This window comes from Peromyscus maniculatus, chromosome 15 (genome assembly GCF_049852395.1).
Source record: "Peromyscus maniculatus bairdii isolate BWxNUB_F1_BW_parent chromosome 15, HU_Pman_BW_mat_3.1, whole genome shotgun sequence".
Classification (NCBI taxonomy): Eukaryota; Metazoa; Chordata; class Mammalia; order Rodentia; family Cricetidae; genus Peromyscus; species Peromyscus maniculatus.
Genome location: NC_134866.1, coordinates 55,908,847 through 55,927,669, shown reverse-complemented (window position 1 = coordinate 55,927,669; position 18,823 = coordinate 55,908,847). Strand labels below are relative to the sequence as shown.

The window sequence follows — 18,823 nt, the reverse complement described above, 5'->3', positions numbered from 1 at the left end:
GGTAATGGCACACTCATATTAATTGTCAAATTGAAAAATCCAAAGTGTCTGTCCAAAGCCAACTTCATGATACTCATTGTAGGTGGGAAAAGTTTCCTTAAAGGGCCAACCAGTAGTGATCACAGGATTAACTGCTAGGGGACTACTGTTGATAATGCATTTGTGGGAGGTGCATGGGTGTTTGCACACCAGAGAAACACCAGGGTAGGTAGCTAAGCAGCTTCACAGTCCAACTGAAGGTATATGTCCGTACATGTTAAATCTCTCTTGAGGTGTCTGTTTTCTTTCTCTGAATGAAACCAAGCATCATTCCTAAATGTCATTGTTGAAATCTGAAATAATAAAAAGGTGCAACAAATACATTTTATTTTAACACTAGTCAAAAAGACCATTGATGACCTGTGTTAAGTGAGGAGAAATTGGCTCTGTAATTGTTTCAGTCTCATTCTTTCTCTTAGAAAAGTTTTCTGAAATCATAACATGAAATATACAGGACAAGATAGGCCTGGCATTTCCAAAGAACATATTTATCTTCTGACAAAAAAATCTTCTGTACCCTTAGACAATTCTTTACCAGCAGTCAATTGCCAGTTATTATGTAAATGCTGTGTTAGATTCATTTAGTGTTTGTGTAAATATACTGCTCAAAACAGGTAACTAGGAGCTGGAGAGATGGCCAGCAACAACAGCACTGCTGTTCTTCAAGAGGACCCTGGTTTGGTCCCCAGTACCTATGATGACTGCTTGTAACTCTGCTTTCAGAGGATCTGAAGCTGTCTTCTGTTCTCTTCAGGCACCCCCACACACATCACACACTGAATAAAACAAAACAATAACAACAGAAACAGGTAGCTTAGTTGGATATTGTGTTACATTTTCAAGGCATAATTTTCACAACACCAAAACAGTTATTTAAAAGGTTGTGAGATTATGTTCCCTTAACTGAAAGTATGCTGGCTTCCTGCACTAAATTCTAACCTTCAGATGGATCTAAACATCAGCTGGACATACCTTTCTGTGCCACAGCTGTCCCGTGCCTGTAATCGCAGCTCACCAGAGCCAAGACAGGCGGGTTCTGGGGTCTTGCCTCTCAGGTATTCTAGCCAAACAGAGTTCCAGGTCAGCAAGAGAGCCAGCTTCAAAAAAAAATAAGGTGGAAAAGAGATTGAAGAAGACATCCCGATATCCACCTCTGGCTTCCATATGAGACATGTTTACCTGCGCGCGCGCGTGTGCGCGCGCGCGCGCACACACACACACACACACACACACACACACACACACATATCCAGCATGCCTTGGTTATGGCAGCTGACCCTCTGGGTAGATGGCACTGTTACACTGGCTGGGAGGGGGGTGGCAAAGAGACACGGTGGACAGATGGTGTTTGCTGGTCGAAGTCGGATGCTCTCAAGCTGATTCCTTGCTCTTGGTTGGGGTGTGCCTCGGTAAATCGCAGCATCAACCCATGGGCTTCACTGGGGGTATCAGTGGTTGATCCATGAGCCTGAGGAAATATTAGCTTTAGGAAACATCTCTGAGTTTAGATGGACCTGTTTTCTTCCTAGGACAGGAAGTATTTTGCTTGGATTTTAGAGAGGTTGAAAAACCTAACAAATCGTGAATATTTTAGAGAAGAATAAATAATTGTGATAAATGTTATGAAATTGGGCAACATATGAGTAAATTATTGGGCAGAAAATAGAGGTTTGGCTCATGGCATTTCCTTCTGGAAGGGGGCAGCTTTGTGGTCCTGGGATCCTCCATAACTAGAACTCCCACTCTGCCCTCCTCATCTCGGCATCTTCCATTTCAGTCACCATGGTGGTGGGTGGTCAGTGGCAATCTGTGGAAATGAAGGCTGTTGTGTGGGTTCATGGTCTCCTTACGTGGTAGAAATTATAACAACTGTTTCAGCACCCTACGAGTTCCATGCCACCTGCGACCCCATCTGGTGCTGTCTTTGTGTGGTACAACTTTGTGCAGTTTGAAGAACTCGGCAGTCTCCCTAGAGAGTCATTTTGGTGCGTTTCAGTGTCTGGTGTGAGCCCAAGGGCATCACAGCTCAAGCCTGTCTCAGAGAAGGCGTCGCTTGCGTGCAACAAAGATGGCGTGACCTTGTCATCACCTTGCAAATGTTCCTAAGGCCTAGAATAGCTCCTCCCCGTGAGGTTTGGACCACTTGTTGTTTGCTTCTGCTGTTTCCATTTCTGGGGTGGGGAAGCCTGACCAAGACAGTTTTGAGTTTGGCCACAAAGGGCAATGGGATTGTTTCCTGGGAGGCACAGGTTGCTGTATTTCAAGCCAACCAGGAGGGACGATTGCTTTGTTATAAAAACACATAGCAACATTTCTATTTCAGTCCTTTGGTCTTTAGGAAAGCTAAACTAACAGATGTTTGTCTGGTTTGTAAATTGTTGGGTTCCAAGGCAAGTCTTGAACTCTTCTGTTTCTCAGCTGCTGCAAGAAGCCTCCGGAGCAGTGTCCATTGTCTCCCGGTGTGGCTCTGCACCACAGCCTGGCTTGTCCCGGTCGGTGGCACTCCAGGTAGAACACACGGGCAACTCTACAGCGTTATCTTGATTTTGTTTACCTTTCTCACCTTTCAGGAACGACTGTGCCAGCCCACAGGGCCATCTTGGTGGCACGCTGTGAAGTGATGGCAGCCATGTTTAACGGCAATTACATGGAAGCCAAGAGTGTCCTGATTCCAGTTTATGGCGTTTCCAAAGAGACGTTCTTGTCGTTTTTAGAATACTTATACACAGACTCTTGTTGCCCAGGTACGCAGTGTGCATGTCGCATGATTCTCTCTTGCTTTCTAACTAATCCGTTCTGTTTAAGGTCTGTCAGCTGATACCATGGCGTTTGCTAAGCAGTTTGGAGGTGATGTAGGGAGAGCATCGCATGTCCGATTACTTCAAATGGAAGAGCAGGGATTAGGAGCTCACAGTAACACAGGTTGTTGATTGCCCTAGACATTCGAGAATCGAGGCACTTGGGGTACCTAGTGGCTGCTCTAATTGCAGAGTTTGGGAGCACTACCTCTTCAACGAGGAAAGGGCTGGACAGTAGCTTTCATGGTCCTCACATCTGGTTGAAATGTTTTTGAGGACATTTGATATTGTGAGACTGCTGTGGTCATCCAGATCTGAGAATGTGGGGTTTAAAGGCTGCTACTGACTTTCAAAGTCAGGCTCCCCTAAAATTGGCGTCTCTGAAAACTTTCCCTGGAATGTTTAGGATCCTGGTGGACTATAGGATCTATTTCTAAATTTACTAACCAAAGTCTGTCTTTGACCAGCACACGTGAATAATGTTAATAATAATTAATGATGTGTAGCAGATACATGTTAGAACAGATCTTGCAAGATTTTTGTAGACAACAGTCCTTTCAACAAGGCACGGAAGCACTCGGAGTGTTTTATCCCATTCTGCCACCAGATGGCGCCCTCCTCAAACACAGCTCGTGACCTGGCAGATGAGGCCTTGGTCACGAAAGGCAGCCAGCAACCCTACAGAAAGAAAAACAAGACATACCTTTCAGACCATGCCTCCCTTTAGACTCACTGCTCTAATTTTTAGAATAGGCAGTTTTCCTATGTTTGCTGTTTAAATAAATTTTGAATAAGTCATGAGTCCTCCATGAAAAGATAGAGTTTCCAGAAGAGAAAATTACTTCTACAGTCAAATTGTCTGTCTCCCAGTTAGCTATGTTTTGCAGCTGTTACTGCCAGTATTAATAAAGACTGGCTTGTTATTTTTGCTTGGTAAAAATGAAAGCATTGGCTGTTAATGGAAATAAATATTATTTTCTCAATACTGGGAAATATGGATAATTAATAACAAATTTGACCACTAATTTTTTTAAAATGCACCAGGCATGGTGGAACACACCTTTAATCCCAGAACTCTGGAGGCAGAGACAGATGAATTTCTGAGTTTGAGGCCAGCCTGATCTACATAGTGAGTTCAGGACAGCTGAGGCTACATAGAAAGACCCCATCTTGAAAAACCTAAACAAACAAACAAATAAATAAACAAACAAATAAATATGTAAGTTATATATTTATATGTTAGCATTATTGTTTTAGTGATTGCATTAGATAGTAGTACACTCAATTTTTTTAAATCTAGTTTCATTTTTCAATGTTTCAGTAAAAGATTTATTCATAATAAAAGTTATAAATTTGCTGTTCTTGCTCCATTTCTGTGGCTGTGATAAAATACTCTGACAGAAAGTAATCTATGGGGGAAAGCATTTATTTTTGTTAACAGTTCCAGGTTGACAGTTCCAGGCTGAAGTCCATTGTTTCAGGAAAGTTAGGGCGGCAGGAGATTGGGCAGCTAATTGTATCACATCCATAGTCAAGAGCAGAGAGAAATAAGTGTATTCATCCCTTCTACTCAGCTCACTTTCCTCCTCCAGTACAGTCCGGGACCCAAGTCTAGGGAGTGGTGTTGCCCACAGTGGGCAAGTCTTCCCACCTCAATGAAGGCCCTCAAGCCTCTCACAGACGTGCTCCCAGGCTGACCTGATCTAGACAACCCCTGACTGGACTCTTCCCACATGATTCTAGATTTTGTCCACTTGACAGTTACAGCAGGGCAAGCACCCTGCAGCTAAGCCACATGCACAACCCTAAACCTACCAAACTTAACTGTGCGATTTCCAGATGGAGGAGAAGCAACGTGGGCAGTCACTTGCTGCACAATTGTGAGAACTGTTTGTAACATCTCCAGAACAAAAGCCGGGTAGGCATAGCAGCCCTCCAATCTCAGCAGCGAGGAAGGGAGAGAGGGGGAATCCCCATAGCAAACCCTAGAGCAAGCTGGCTAGCCAGACTAAACTGTTAGAGACCCTGTCTCAATATGTAAAGTGACAAGCAATGGAGGAAGACATCCAGCATCAACTCTGGGCCTCCACACATGCGTACAAATTGATATCATGTGCGTGCACACACACACAGATGCCATATGCATGCACACACACAGATGCCATATGCATGCCCACTCAGATAACATATACATACACGCACAGATACCTATATATGCATGCACACACAGATACCTATATATTCATGTACACACACAGATACCATATACATGCACATACCATATGCATACACGTAGATACCATATGCATGCACACACAGATGCTATATGCATATACACACAGATACCATATGTATGCACACACACAGATGCCATATGCATGCACACACAGATGCCATATGCATATACACACAGATACCATATGCATGCACACACAGATGCCATATGCATATACACACAGATACCATATGCATGCACACACAGATGCCATATGCATGTGCGCGCGCACACACACACACACACACACACACACACACACACTTAAAGTTCTAGGTTTTATGTTTATTTTGCCATAGTGAAAACAACACAATCAGCCTGGGGACTAAAGCAAAGAAAGAAGAGTTAGAAGTGTAGATGTGGCTCATATGGTAGTGTGCTTGCCTCGCATGCTCGAAGTCCTGGATTTGATCCACAGCACAGTGTATTGGACATGATTGTACGCACCTGTGATTTCAGCACTCAAGGGTAGAGGCAGGAAGATCAGAAGTTGAAGGTCAGTCTTAACTACATACGGAGTTGAAGGCTAGCCTGTGATACGTGAGACCTTGGAGTGGGGATAGGGATGAAGAAAGAGGAAACAATAAGATTTAATGTAGCTAATAAAAAATTAGCCTTTAATACGCACACTTGGGAGGCAGAGGCAGGCAGATTTCTTGGAGCTCAAGGCAAGCCTGGTCTACACAGTGAGTTCCAGCCCAGCCAGAGTTACACAATAAGATCCTGTCTCAAAAAAAGAAAGAAAAATGTAATAGTTAAGGGCAGTTTTTGGAATCCTTCTCTAGAGAGCTGGGGATGGGATTCTTTTTGGAGGATGAAAGCTTAAATGGATTATTTACAAAATGTAGTACAAGCTAGGAATGTGCTGATGGGACTCTTCCTGGGAATTCTAGTCCACACTGAAGGATAACTGTCCGCGTGTTTTAGAGATGTGTGTGTGTGTGTGTGTGTGTGTGTGTGTGTGTTGATTGGGAGGTTTTGTTGTTGTTGCTGCTGCTGTTGCTAGGCTGGAACTCGCTGGCTGTGTAAACCAGACTTACTTCAGCACCTGCCTCAGCCTCCCAAGTGCTGGAAGTGAAGTATGCCAGCTACACCCAGTCCATGCTGTGTGTGTTTTCTCTTCGTTCCTGAAAGCAGTGGTCTAATCAACCATCTTCTCTCACTTCCCTCCTCACCAGCTGGCATTTTCCAGGCCATGTGTCTCCTGATCTGTGCTGAGATGTACCAAGTCTCCAGACTGCAGCATATCTGTGAGCTCTTCATCATCACACAGTTGCAGAGCATGCCCAGCAGGGAGCTGGCCTCCATGAACCTTGACATTGTGGACCTGCTCAAAAAGGCCAAGGTGGTTGGTCCTGTGTGTGGGATTTGGGGTAGGGATAGGGGTGAGGGTGAGGGTAGGTGGAGGGGCCTCTTTTGATTTAAAATATACATATAGTAAGTACTTTGTTTCCTGTGTTTTAGCAGCTATGTCAAGACTAGTATCCATTTTAAAGTTTGGCTAAAGGAGGCTACAGTTTCTTTGCACCAGTTTTTATGGTGAAGTAATTTTGAAGCATTCATTGGGTTAGAAATTATGTCTATGTAATTGTTTTCAGTAATGGTCCTAATCCCAGTTACTTGCGTGTGGTTGTGCTGTGAACATTAGCATTACAGGAAATAGAATTTTCTTCCCCAAAGAATTATTTCTTACATTACTGAAAGGAAAATAGAAGGACTGTTCTGTATATACCAAAAGACACAGTTACTGGAACTATTTACTTCCTTTGTTCATTTCCGGAGCATATTTTCGAGTCTCAGTGGTAACATTGGTGAAGTTTGCTGGCATGTCTGGGAATCTAGTAAAATTGAAAGTGTAAAAGTGGGAGTCGCTGCATTGGCTCCTGGCTCCTTCTGTGCCCAGGACTGTAGATGTAACCAACCATCTTATTAAATAAGAAACACAGAAACAATGTAAAAGAGAAAGCCGAGAAGTCAGAGCTCAGAGCTAAAATCTCACCCTTCCTCCTGCTGTCCCAGCTTCGCGAAAAGAGACCTACTTCCTGTCGGTTCGTATTTTTAAAGTATGTTGTTCTGCCTTCTCATTGGTTGTAAACCCAAACACATGACTGCCTCGTCACTGTCTGAATGTACAGCCCCCTAGGTCTTAAAGGCATATGTCTCCAATGCTGGCTGTATCCCTGAACACACAGAGATCTTATGGGATTAAAGGCGTGTGCCGCCACCGCCACACTCTTGCTATGGCTCTAATAGCTCTGACCCTGAACACACAGTTATCTATGGGATTAAAGGCGTGTGCCACCACCGCCACACTCTTACTATGGCTCTAATAGCTCTGACTCCCAGACAACTTTATTTATTAACACAGGACCTCTCTGTTAAGAATTGCACTGCTACAAATTCTAGAAAACACGTGTAGTTTGCACAAGCCAGTTGTGAGAAGCTGTGGTTAGAAAGACCAGAGAATATGGGGGCTGGAGAGATGCCTCAGTAGTGAAGAGAGCTCGCTGTTCTTGCAGAGGATCCAGATCAGTACCCAGCATCCAGGATGACTCACACTCATCCATAGGCACAAATAAGGTATACATGCAGATAAAACACTCATGTATATGTACATATGGAAGAGGACAGGACCAAGTCTATAAATAAACTAGTATTGTGTGTTGAAATCTGTCCCTCAGACTTCAAGATAAGATTCTAGTCAAGGGGGAACCCACAGAGACAGCTGACCTGAGCTGTTAGGGAGCCTGCATGGGACTGACCTAGGCCCTCTGCATGTGTGTGACAGTTGTGTGGTTTGGTCTCTTTGGAAGGCTCCTAGCAGTGGGATCAGGACCTGTCCCTGGCACTTAGCTGGCTTCTGAGAACCTGTTCCCCATGCTGGATGACCTTGCCCAGCCTGAAATGCTGGGGGAGGAGCTCGGTCCTGCCTCAACTTGATGTGCCATGCTGTGTTCAAGCCCATGGGAGGCCTGTCCCTTTCTGAGTGGAGATAGAGGATGAGTGGATGGGGAGGGTGGTAGATGGGAGTTGGGTGGGGAGAAAGGAGGAGAAGAGGGAGGAAACTGTGGTCAGTATGTAAAATGAATGAAAAAGAAAAACAATTCTAGTCAAAAGCCCAGCATACACTGTAGATGTAATCAATCATCTTATTAAAATAAGAAACACAGAGCCAATGTAAAAGAGAAAGCCGAGAGGTCAGAGCTCAGAGATAAAATCTTACCTCCTGCAGTGCTCCTAACTTCCCCGAGAGAGAGCTTCTTCCTGTTTGTCTGTCTTTAAATAGTCTTTCTGTTCTGCCTTCTCATTGGTTGTAAACCCAACCACATGACTACCTTATCACTGCCTGTAAGTACCGCCCTCCAGGTCTTAAAGGCGTATGTCTCCAATACTGGCTGTATCCCTGAACACACAGAAATCTACCTAGCTCTTCTAACCATCACGCTCTTGCTATGGCTCTAATAGCTCTGACCCCAGGGCAACTTTATTTATTAACATAAAATTAAAATCACATTTCAGTACAAATAAAATATCACCACATTTCCCCTTTTCTATTTTAATAAAAAGAAAAAAGGCAAAAGGTTATAACTAACAAAAGAAAAACTATATACAAAAGTACAATAACTATATACAATATATACAAGTAACAAATACCTAAACGATGTCTAGTCCATTTGTATTTGACAAATCAGAGAAAATAATTCTCTTATCTATCCTATTTTAGTAAGTCCAAAATGTATCTAATTCACTTTCTATCCTAATTAATCTTCAACTATAACTAACAAATCTACAACTATAACTAACTAATCTTCAACTCCCTCAGAGACCCAAGAAGGAAATATTAGCTAACAAAAATAAAAACAGGAAGCAACTTCCAAAAATTTTGTGAGTTGACAGAAACAGCCAGCTGCCTGGACAGTCACCTGAGGTTTCTCTGCAGTGTTGGGGCATCATCTTCAGCCTATAGGCTTATCGTATCTGACAGACTCATTTGTGAAGTAGGTTGTATACAAGGTCAACAGTTCAACCTCACATAAGGTGAGAGCAGTCCATGTACCAGAAACACCTGAATTCCACTAGTGTCATGTCATGATTCAGGATTTTAAATTCTGGAAATTGTTGATGGTTTTTTAATTCAGCTGTCCATTCTTCTTGGCTGTGTACATATGGCTTCATCTCAGCATCCCCTTCTTCTCCACATCCCTCTATTAAGTGCCAGTCTACTATTGAGAGGCATGAGCTTTCAGTTGCTGTTCCATTGCACAACAGAAGCCATCGGGGCACTGCCTGTTCAGCTGCCTTCGAAGAAAAGGGCACTATACCTTTTCCGGATTGTGAAGGCCACTTCAGGGATGGTGCCATATTGTCCTGGCCTCAGAAGATGCCTTCTGATAAAGCCATAACCACACTTGTTTTGGCAGGAATCGGTAGTCCTTTGTTTCGTGTTCTGTCTGTCCATTTTGTCCTGTTGATTTGAGGATACTTTGTTGTCCAGTGGCTAACTTTTGCCACAATGAAAGTTAACTCCATATGCAGTTTTTTCAATGCCCATATTTTCTCTGAAGTAGATTGGTACTGCCAGGAGCCGACATGTCTCTCTTTGGGAATGTGGGCGTCATTCTTAAAATTGCTTCCTGCTGGGTATGGGCGAAGTTATCTTTATCCTTGTAGTTCAAAGCTGATCTGTAGATGATGTTTGTCAGCTTAGTGATATTATTATTGTCCACGTGGAATTGTTGTTGTTGTGGTTGTTGTTGTGGGGCCCCATCTTCTTCCTGGAGATTTCAGTTGATGTTAGGCCTGGCCATGATTTCCTGCAGAAAACTGATAAGAGACTCGAACACAAAGACATATATATGCAGCTAATTGAAGCCTTTTTTCTAGAATTAGTTAGTACTCTATATGACCATTCATATCTTAACAAAGTTTAAAATGTATATATATCTATATATTTATATATATTAATCTTGTAAATTTTGATATAAAATTTATACTTTAAGAAAAGTTTAAAGAATCAGAATAGAATCAAAGAGTTGAGATTAGTAATAGAATAGTCCCTTAATTAATTTGGCTTTTGTCCTGTCCCATAGCAGAAAATGGCTCTTTTATTCTGGCATGATACAGGGAGTTTGTATTTTCCTTTTAACAACATGCTTGAGTTTAAAGAAGGAGAGAGCCATTCTCCAACTCCAAAGTCAGCTTTAAATTTTAATTGAACTGGGACTATTAGAAGACCAATAGTGTTAAATCTTTAGAGAAAAGCAGAAACAAACATTTAAGAAGACATAAAATTTTTTAGATAATATATACCCATACGCCGTTTCACTCTGTTTCCTGGGATATATGATTTGTCCCTTTTCTTCAGTTGTCTCATTTGTCTTATGTTCTTCAGATTCCTTAACCATCATTCTCCTAAAAGACAAAAACAAAAACCTTTCCCCAAGACTAATTTTGGGGATGTTCCCTTTTGGCAAGTTATTATCTGATTAAATGAAAAGACATGTGTTACTGGTACAAGTTAGTTTAAATTGGATGTTCATGCTGGTTGATGAACTATCATCTCCTTGAATTAATAGGTTTCTCTTGTTCAAATCGAACCTTTATCAATTTTGATGGTACCCACAGCTTATCTTCTCCTGTAGAAACAAAAGCAAAACCTCGTCCACAACGTAATACATACCCTGGTTTCCATTCTGAGGTCAGCACATCCTTAAAGTATATAGGCTGATTTAATTCTGTAGTTTTTTCTATTATCCAATGTCTCTCTGCAGCTGTTGTTCCTTTCTCATTGGCATTCAGAAAATTCAAAGTTAATAGAGCATTATGCAGTCTATTTCTGGGTTTTTTTGTTACTCCTTTCTGTTTATTTAGCATATCCTTTAGAGTTCTGTTTGATCTTTCTATAACTGCTTGACCTGTAGGATTATGTGGTATACCTGTAATATGCTTTATTTTGTAATAATCAAAAAACTGTTTCATTTTAACAGAGACATATGATGGAGCATTGTCAGTTTTGATTTGTGCAGGTATACCCATGATGGCCATAACTTCTAGCAAATGAGTGATTACAGAATCAGCTTTTTCAGAACTCAAAGCAGTTGCCCATTGAAATCCTGAATAAGTATCAATGGTGTGGTGTACATATTTCAATTTTCCAAATTCTGCAAAGTGAAACACATCCATCTGCCAAATTTCATTCCTCTGAGTACCCTTTGGGTTACATCCTGCTGGTAATGGCATTTGATTATAGAAGGAACAAGTAGGACATTTCTTTACTATTTCTTTGGCTTGTTGCCAGGTTATGGAAAAATCCTTTTTTAAACCTTTACTATTAACATGATGTTTTTTATGAAATTCTGAGGCCTCCAGCACATTTCCTATCAATAATTTATCAATCTCATCATTGCCTTGTGCTAAAGGGCCTGGCAGACCAGTATGAGATCGGATGTGAGTTATATATAAAGGATGACTCCTTTTCCTGATTGTATCTTGTAATTGAATACATAGTGAAGTTAATTCTGAAGCACCAGGGATAAATTCTGCAGTCTCAATATGTAATACCACTCTTTCAGCATACTGAGAGTCAGTTACTATGTTGAGAGGTTCTGAAAAATCCATTAATACCAACAGAATAGCATACAATTCTGATTTTTGCACTGAATTATAAGGACTTTGAACCACTTTACTTAAATTTTCTGATTTGTAACCTGCCTTTCCTTGTTTGTTGGCATCTGTATAAAATGTACGAACTCCAGATATGGGTTTTTGCCGTACAATTCGAGGCAAGATCCATTCAGCTCTCTTTATAAAATCAATTCTGTTGCTTTTGGGATATTTGCTGTTAATTTCTCCCAAAAAATTACTGCAAGCTCTTTGCCAAGGTTCACTTTCTGTCCATAATTTTTCAATGTCCTCCTTAGTTAAAGGTACGACAATTTCTGCTGGGTCTATTCCTGCTAATTGACGAAGTCTCAATTTTCCTTTCCAAATCAAGTCAGAGATTTTTTTCCCCATAAGTTTTAAATTTTTTATTTGGTTTATTTGGTAAAAATATCCATTCCAATATAATATCTTCCCTCTGCATTAATATTCCAGTAGGGGAATGCCTAGAAGGTAAAATAACCAAAATGCAATCCAGCTTTGGATCAGTACGATCCACGTGCCCTTCATGTACTTTCTTTTCTACCAAGGCCAATTCTTTCTCAGCTTCAGGTGATAATTCTCTTGGACTATTTAAGTCCTTGTCACCTTCTAAGGTTTTGAACAAATTATTCAGTTCATCATTTTTTACCCCAACAATAGTTCGTAGATGAGAAATATCTCCAAATAATCTTTGAAAGTCATTAAGAGTCTGTAGTCTATCTCTCCTAATTTGCACCTTTTGGGGTCTAATTTTTTGTAGCTCTATTTTATATCCTAAATAATTAATAGAATCTCCTCTTTGTATTTTTTCAGGAGCAATTTATAATCCCCAGTAAGGCAAAATTTTCTTTACTTCTTCAAACATTCTTTCTAAAGTATCTGCATTTGAGTCAGCTAGTAAAATATCATCCATATAATGATAAATTATAGATTTAGGAAATTCTTTACGTATCACTTCCAATGGCTGTTGTACAAAATATTGGCACAGAGTTGGGCTATTTAACATTCCCTGTGGGATGACCCTCCATTGAAATCTTTTAACCGGTTGAGAATTATTATAAGTAGGCACTGTGAAAGCAAATCTTTCTTTGTCTTTTTCTTGTAAGGGTATTGAAAAGAAACAGTCTTTTAAATCAATAACTATGAGAGGCCATCCTTTTGGTAACAGAGTAGGCAAAGGAATTCCAGATTGTAGAGAGCCCATCGGCCGAATTACTTTGTTAATTGCTCTAAGGTCTGTTACCATTCTCCATTTACCAGATTTCTTTTTAATAACAAATACAGGAGAATTCCAAGGGCTGGTTGATTCTTCAGTATGCTGAGCATTTAACTGTTCTTCTACCAGCTCTTCTAAGGCCTGGAGTTTCTCTGTTGTTAAAGGCCATTGCTGAACCCATACAGGCTTGTCTGTTAACCATTTTAAAGGTAGAGCTGTTGGTATTTTTGGAAGATTATCAGTTGTTGTGCCCTGTTCTTGTATAATATGGATGGCTGGTGACCACTCAAAATAATGCCTTCTAATATTTCTCTCAGAAACATGTGCTAGTTTATGATTTGTTTCTGAGATTGGAGGGATGTTAATCTGAGTATTCCATTGTTGCAACAAGTCTCGACCCCACTGGTTCATAGCTATGTTAGCCACATATGGTTTTAATTTTCCTCTCTGTCCTTCTGGACCTATACATTCCAGCCATCTTGCACTCTGTTTCACTCCAGATAATGTCCCAATTCCTAACAGTTGAACGTTTACCTCCTGAAGAGGCCAAGCTGGATGCCAAAATTCTGGTGCAATTATGGTAATGTCCGCACCTGTGTCTACCAGACCAGACAACAAAACACCATTTATTTTTATCGTTAATTTTGGTCTCTGTTCATTAATAGAAGTTTGCCAAAAAATTTTCTTTATGTTTTCTCCTGAATTTTCTATTCTCCCTGTTTCATCATCCTGACCAGCATGATTTATTCCAATAGTCATTTGGTTATTTAATCGCTTAGAGCAGGGATTTCCTCTACAGCTGCAGGAAAGGTTTGAACTGGTTTTGCTATGGGGGCCTGCATGAGGCCCCTCCGGGAGTTTCCCGAAAACTGAGGCAAAGGATTACCCTGTCTGTCCTTTGTTGATCTACATTCGTTGGTCCAGTGTTTTCCCTTACCACACCTTCTGCATACTCCAGAAGGAAGGGGCATTCTGTTGCCATTGTTCCTTGAAGAAACATTGCTTCTAGGAATGACCTGTTTACAGTCCCTTTTAAAATGTCCTTTCTTTCCACATCCAAAACATCTAACACTCCTCAAACCTTTTGAAATTACTTCTCCTAACCACGTATCATCATGCTCATCAGCCTCAACATTAATTGTTTCTCTAATCCAATCTTCCAAAGGTGCAGATCTTACCTTTAACGGCCTGATTATTCTTTTGCATGCTGCATTCACATTCTCAAATTCCAAAGCTTCAATTATTGCCTTACTAGCTTCTGATTCTGAGACCATTCTGTGTACTGCTGAAGCCAGTCTTTCTAAAAAATCTGTGAAAGATTCTTTTGGGCCTTGCATAACCTTTGTGAATGACTCATGTTTTTTCCCTGGTTCTTCAACTCTGTCCCATGCATTCAAGGCTGCCATTCGACATAAAATTAGGGTTTGAACATCATATAAACATTGTGTTTGTACCGAAGCATATTGGCCTTCTCCAATAAGCTGATCCTGACAAACTTGTATTCCTTTATCCCTCCATTGTTTTTCTACGTTTCTAGCTTCCTCCTTAAACCACGTTAGAAACTGAAGTCTCTGGCTGGGTTCCAGAACAGCTTGTGCAAGGTCCCGCCAGTCCTGTGGTACAATCCTATTATATGTTGACCAAGAGTTTAACATTTGCTTTACATATGGGGAATGCATGCCATAAGATACTATTGCCTCCTTAAACCTTTTAAAATCCATCAGTTCAATTGGAGCCCAAATATTTTGTGTAGCCATTTGATCAGGCATCTGCTGTACCGTTACAGGATAAATTAAGGGTGACTGTGTGAAAACAGGCTTTCTTTCTGTAACCTTATGATCCAAACTTGAACCAACTTTACTGTTAATTTCTTCTGTCTGAATTTTTACAGGTTTAACAAGTTTTTCTAAAGCTGTCATCCTGGCACTTAAATCGACTATCTTTTTAAATAGTAAAGTGAGGATAAGCATGGTAATAAACTGCATAATTCGATCAACATTAATCTTCTCATATAGTTGTTCCATTGTCAGACTGCCTAAAATTTCAAACAAAACCCAATTTTCTTCCAATGTACACAGAAAACCCATTTTTTTTTAAATGTGGAAAAAATTTGTCGTTTAAATAGTTTCCTTTATGACTTACCAAATCTGCGAAGAACAGTAGAAATCCGAGCGAATTTCAAAACAGCCACCTAGTGTCCTAGGTGTGAATCCAGAGAGAGAGAGAGAGACAGAGACAGAGACAGAGAGACAGAGAGACAGCAAGAGAGAAAGCGAAAGCGAAAGTGAAAGTGAAAGTGAAAACGCAGCCGGCTAAAGCTTAAATCCAGCCACTTGTTCCCTCTTGGGCCGAGTCAAGGCTTGGCTTTACAGGCAGGGGCCCTGGTTAGCAGGGCAGGCCTGAGTTGTTTGTAGCACTGGCTTTAAGCAAGCAGCTCACAGTCCGGCCTAAGGCCAAGCAGACCTGGGCCGGGGCTAGGGAGCCGGCTGCTTGGGCTAGGGAGCCGGCCCCAAGCAGTTTTTAATGGATTCTTGTCACATTGGGCGCCAGATATAGATGTAACCAATCGTCTTATTAAAATAAGAAACACAGAGCCAATGTAAAAGAGAAAGCCGAGAGGTCAGAGCTCAGAGATAAAATCTTACCTCCTGCAGTGCTCCTAACTTCCCCGAGAGAGAGCTTCTTCCTGTTTGTCTGTCTTTAAATAGTCTTTCTGTTCTGCCTTCTCATTGGTTGTAAATCCAACCACATGACTGCCTTATCACTGCCTGTAAGTACCGCCCTCCAGGTCTTAAAGGCGTATGTCTCCAATACTGGCTGTATCCCTGAACACACAGAAATCTACCTAGCTCTTCTAACCATCACGCTCTTGCTATGGCTCTAATAGCTCTGACCCCAGGGCAACTTTATTTATTAACATAAAATTAAAATCACATTTCAGTACAAATAAAGTATCACCATAATACACTCCTTCCCAGCCTCTCACTCACGGGAGAAGATGGCTCTCATGGATCCTCCTCCTGTGTTATCGTCTATTTCCCCCACTGCCGAAACTCCAAGTGGCCTTAACTCATCACAGATCTTACTGAATGTGCCCTAAACTGAGCCTTCTGAGTCATCCCCTCAGGACCCTGGGTCTGTCACTCTAGAATGGGATATCTGAAGATCACGTCTGGCTCCCAGCGCGGATCTTTCCCTGTCACGTTTGACATGCAGAGCTGACAAAAGCTTGGTGGCTTCGTCTTCATCCAAGCTGACCTGGAGCCACGTACTGGAGCAAAAGACAGAATTCCTGACAGCTGAAAGCTTGCTCCAGGCTAAAGCAAATTCATTAATCGTTGTAAATATTTCTGGGTAGAGAAGGAAATTTATCCAAAGCACGTGAGCATTTTTAACTTTCCATTTTGTACTTCATATCTGTCATAATCAAGTCTTACAGTCAGATGTATTTAACACTATAGATTAAAAACAAATTTTAAAAATCAAGTAACCCTTATCTTTCTCTGATATACTTATATTGACCTTGAACAAGTTTCCCTCTTGTTAGCATGTTTACATCCTGAATTCCTTTATTTTTATTTTATTTCATTTATTTGGAAACAAGGTCTCACTTATCCCAGACCAGCCCCAAACTTACTGTGTAGCAAAGGATGATCTTGAACGCCCAATCCTCCTGCCTCTCCCTCTGGAGTAGTGGGATTCTGAGCATGTCCACCGCTGGTTGTTCAGTGCTGCAGATGGAGCCCAGGGCTTCCCGCTGCTAGGCAAGCTCTGCTTGGTGTTAGTGGACTCTTTTCATACTCTGCCAGCAAGGCTTTATGCTATGGTCCGGGTGTGAGCAGCTGGGAGTGCATCCCATGGGTCACTTCTTAGCGGTTTAAGGTGCCTCCCACAGCTGCGCACCAGCTTGTGTCTCTATCAGCAAATTCTTCGGATTTGTGTCCCCCAGTACTAACTTCTGACTCCTTAGTTCCCTTCTCAATTTAAATAGTCTAACTTATCTACTCTAAGTTTTATTGTTTCTTTTCAAATTAAAAAAAAAAAACATTGATTTTATGTGTATTGCTGTTTTATCTGTATGTGTATCTGTATGCCACATGTATGCATGGTGCTCACAGAGGCCAAACATGGTTGCAGGTGCCCTCGTACCGGAGGTACAGAGGCTTCTAAGTGGCCATGTGGGTGCTGGGAATCAAACTTGAGTCCTCTGCAAGAGCAGCTACTGATCTTAACCACAAGTCATCTCTCCAACCCAGTCTCGTTTCTTAAGACCTTTTAAAAAATAATTTTTACTATTAAGTGTGTGTGTATGCACGCACACATGCCTCTGCTCTTCATGTCATTAAGAGTGCCCTTGAAGGGGGTTGTGGGAAACCCCTTCCTTCTCTCTTCATTTTCTTCCCAGGCATGAAGCAGACAATTTGCCCTGCCTGGAATGCTTGCCTTGTTCTGCCACTGCAGGGCTCACCAGTCGTGAATGGAAACTTCTAGGGCTTCGAGCCAAACAAACCTTCTCTGTTTATAATTTGGTTGTCCAAGGTGTTTAGTATAGCAACAGAAAACAGAAGGTTTGAGGTGGCCTGTTTGGTCAGAATTAGGGGTGTCCTCCCCCATTCTCTGTCTTCGGCTGAGTTAAGCTCCCCAGTAGCTCTCCGAATCCAAATTTCCCGTCGCTCTCCTCTGTGCCACACCCCTGTGTCTTCTCTCCGAGGTGGGCAGTTGCAGGGCCCCTGGCTGCTGCTCTCTCCTCCCTCCCCTTGCTCTGTTCTCTACCATGGATCCTGTTTCTTCGCTAAAGTGTTCCTCATCCCTCTGTCACTACTGTACCAGAAATGTTGCTTTTCTCAGCCTGGCTTCTTCGGGCTCAGGGGAGGAGGGTTCTTCATCTCAGCTCTCACAGAAGCCCTGTCTAACCCACGGAAGTGTACGCACTCTCACATTCAATTAAATGTATATCTTTATGTATAATGTATATGGTAATACTTAGCTACATTAGAGTAGGAACTTTGTGCCTGAGCTTTTTTGAGAGCTCCTGGGTACTTTCCCCATATTTAATAGCTCTACTTCAGCATTTGGTTTATATTTTTTATGCCTTTATCTTTTTTAAAGCCTTTGTCTTATATCCTTGACCTTTTTTCAGTTGAAACCCTTTACCAGAGGATAGCACATGTATTTCCCAAGCTCTTTACTTTTTTGTGTGTTGATTTGTTTTTTGAGACAGAGTCTCACTATATTCTTGCTTGGACTGGAAATTCCTTTGTAGACCAGGCTGTCCTTGAACTCAGAGACACCTTCCTGCCTCTGCTTCCTGAGTTCCGGGGTTCATGGCGTAGGTCACCATGCCAGCCAAAACCCTAATTTTACAATGAGGTACCTTCCATTTCTTGCCAAGATATTTTAATATGTGTTATATAATATATACAATAACTAAGGTCCTACTTTTGAAACATGTTTTCATAGCCAGCTTTTCCCCTCCTTTTCCAAGCCATGACCCTGAGGCTACGCCCTGGCCTTCCTGTTCCGGGTAGTCCACTCTGGTCAGTTGTCTGGTGGCTTCCATTAGCATAGCTACAGACACTTACTCATCCCCTGACTTTTTATATAGCTGACAACATGGATGACCTTTAGAAGAAACTATGTTAAATGAAGTATAATAAAGAAGGACATATTGTGTGATTTCCTCTTATATCGAGTACCTACTGTAGTCAGATTCCTAGTGACAGAAAGTAAAACAGTACAACCAAGGCCCTCAGGAGTTAAAGGGAGTTATTTGTATTAAACAAATGTAAGTTTTATTTTGGATGATGGAGTTGTCTGGAAATGGATAATGGTACTGTCTGCACAGCCATACGA

General features: G+C 41.5%; 1 protein-coding gene across 1 annotated transcript in view; it reads left to right on the top strand.

The window, feature by feature from the left end:
* Rhobtb3 (Rho related BTB domain containing 3) overlaps window positions 1-18,823 on the top strand; it is a 61,274-nt gene that overhangs the window by 35,237 nt on the left and 7,214 nt on the right. Inside the window, exons 9-10 of the mRNA XM_006986545.4 lie at window positions 2,610-2,783; window positions 6,291-6,457. Coding sequence (XP_006986607.1) covers window positions 2,610-2,783; window positions 6,291-6,457 — 341 coding nt within the window. The remainder of the gene's footprint in view (window positions 1-2,609; window positions 2,784-6,290; window positions 6,458-18,823) is intronic.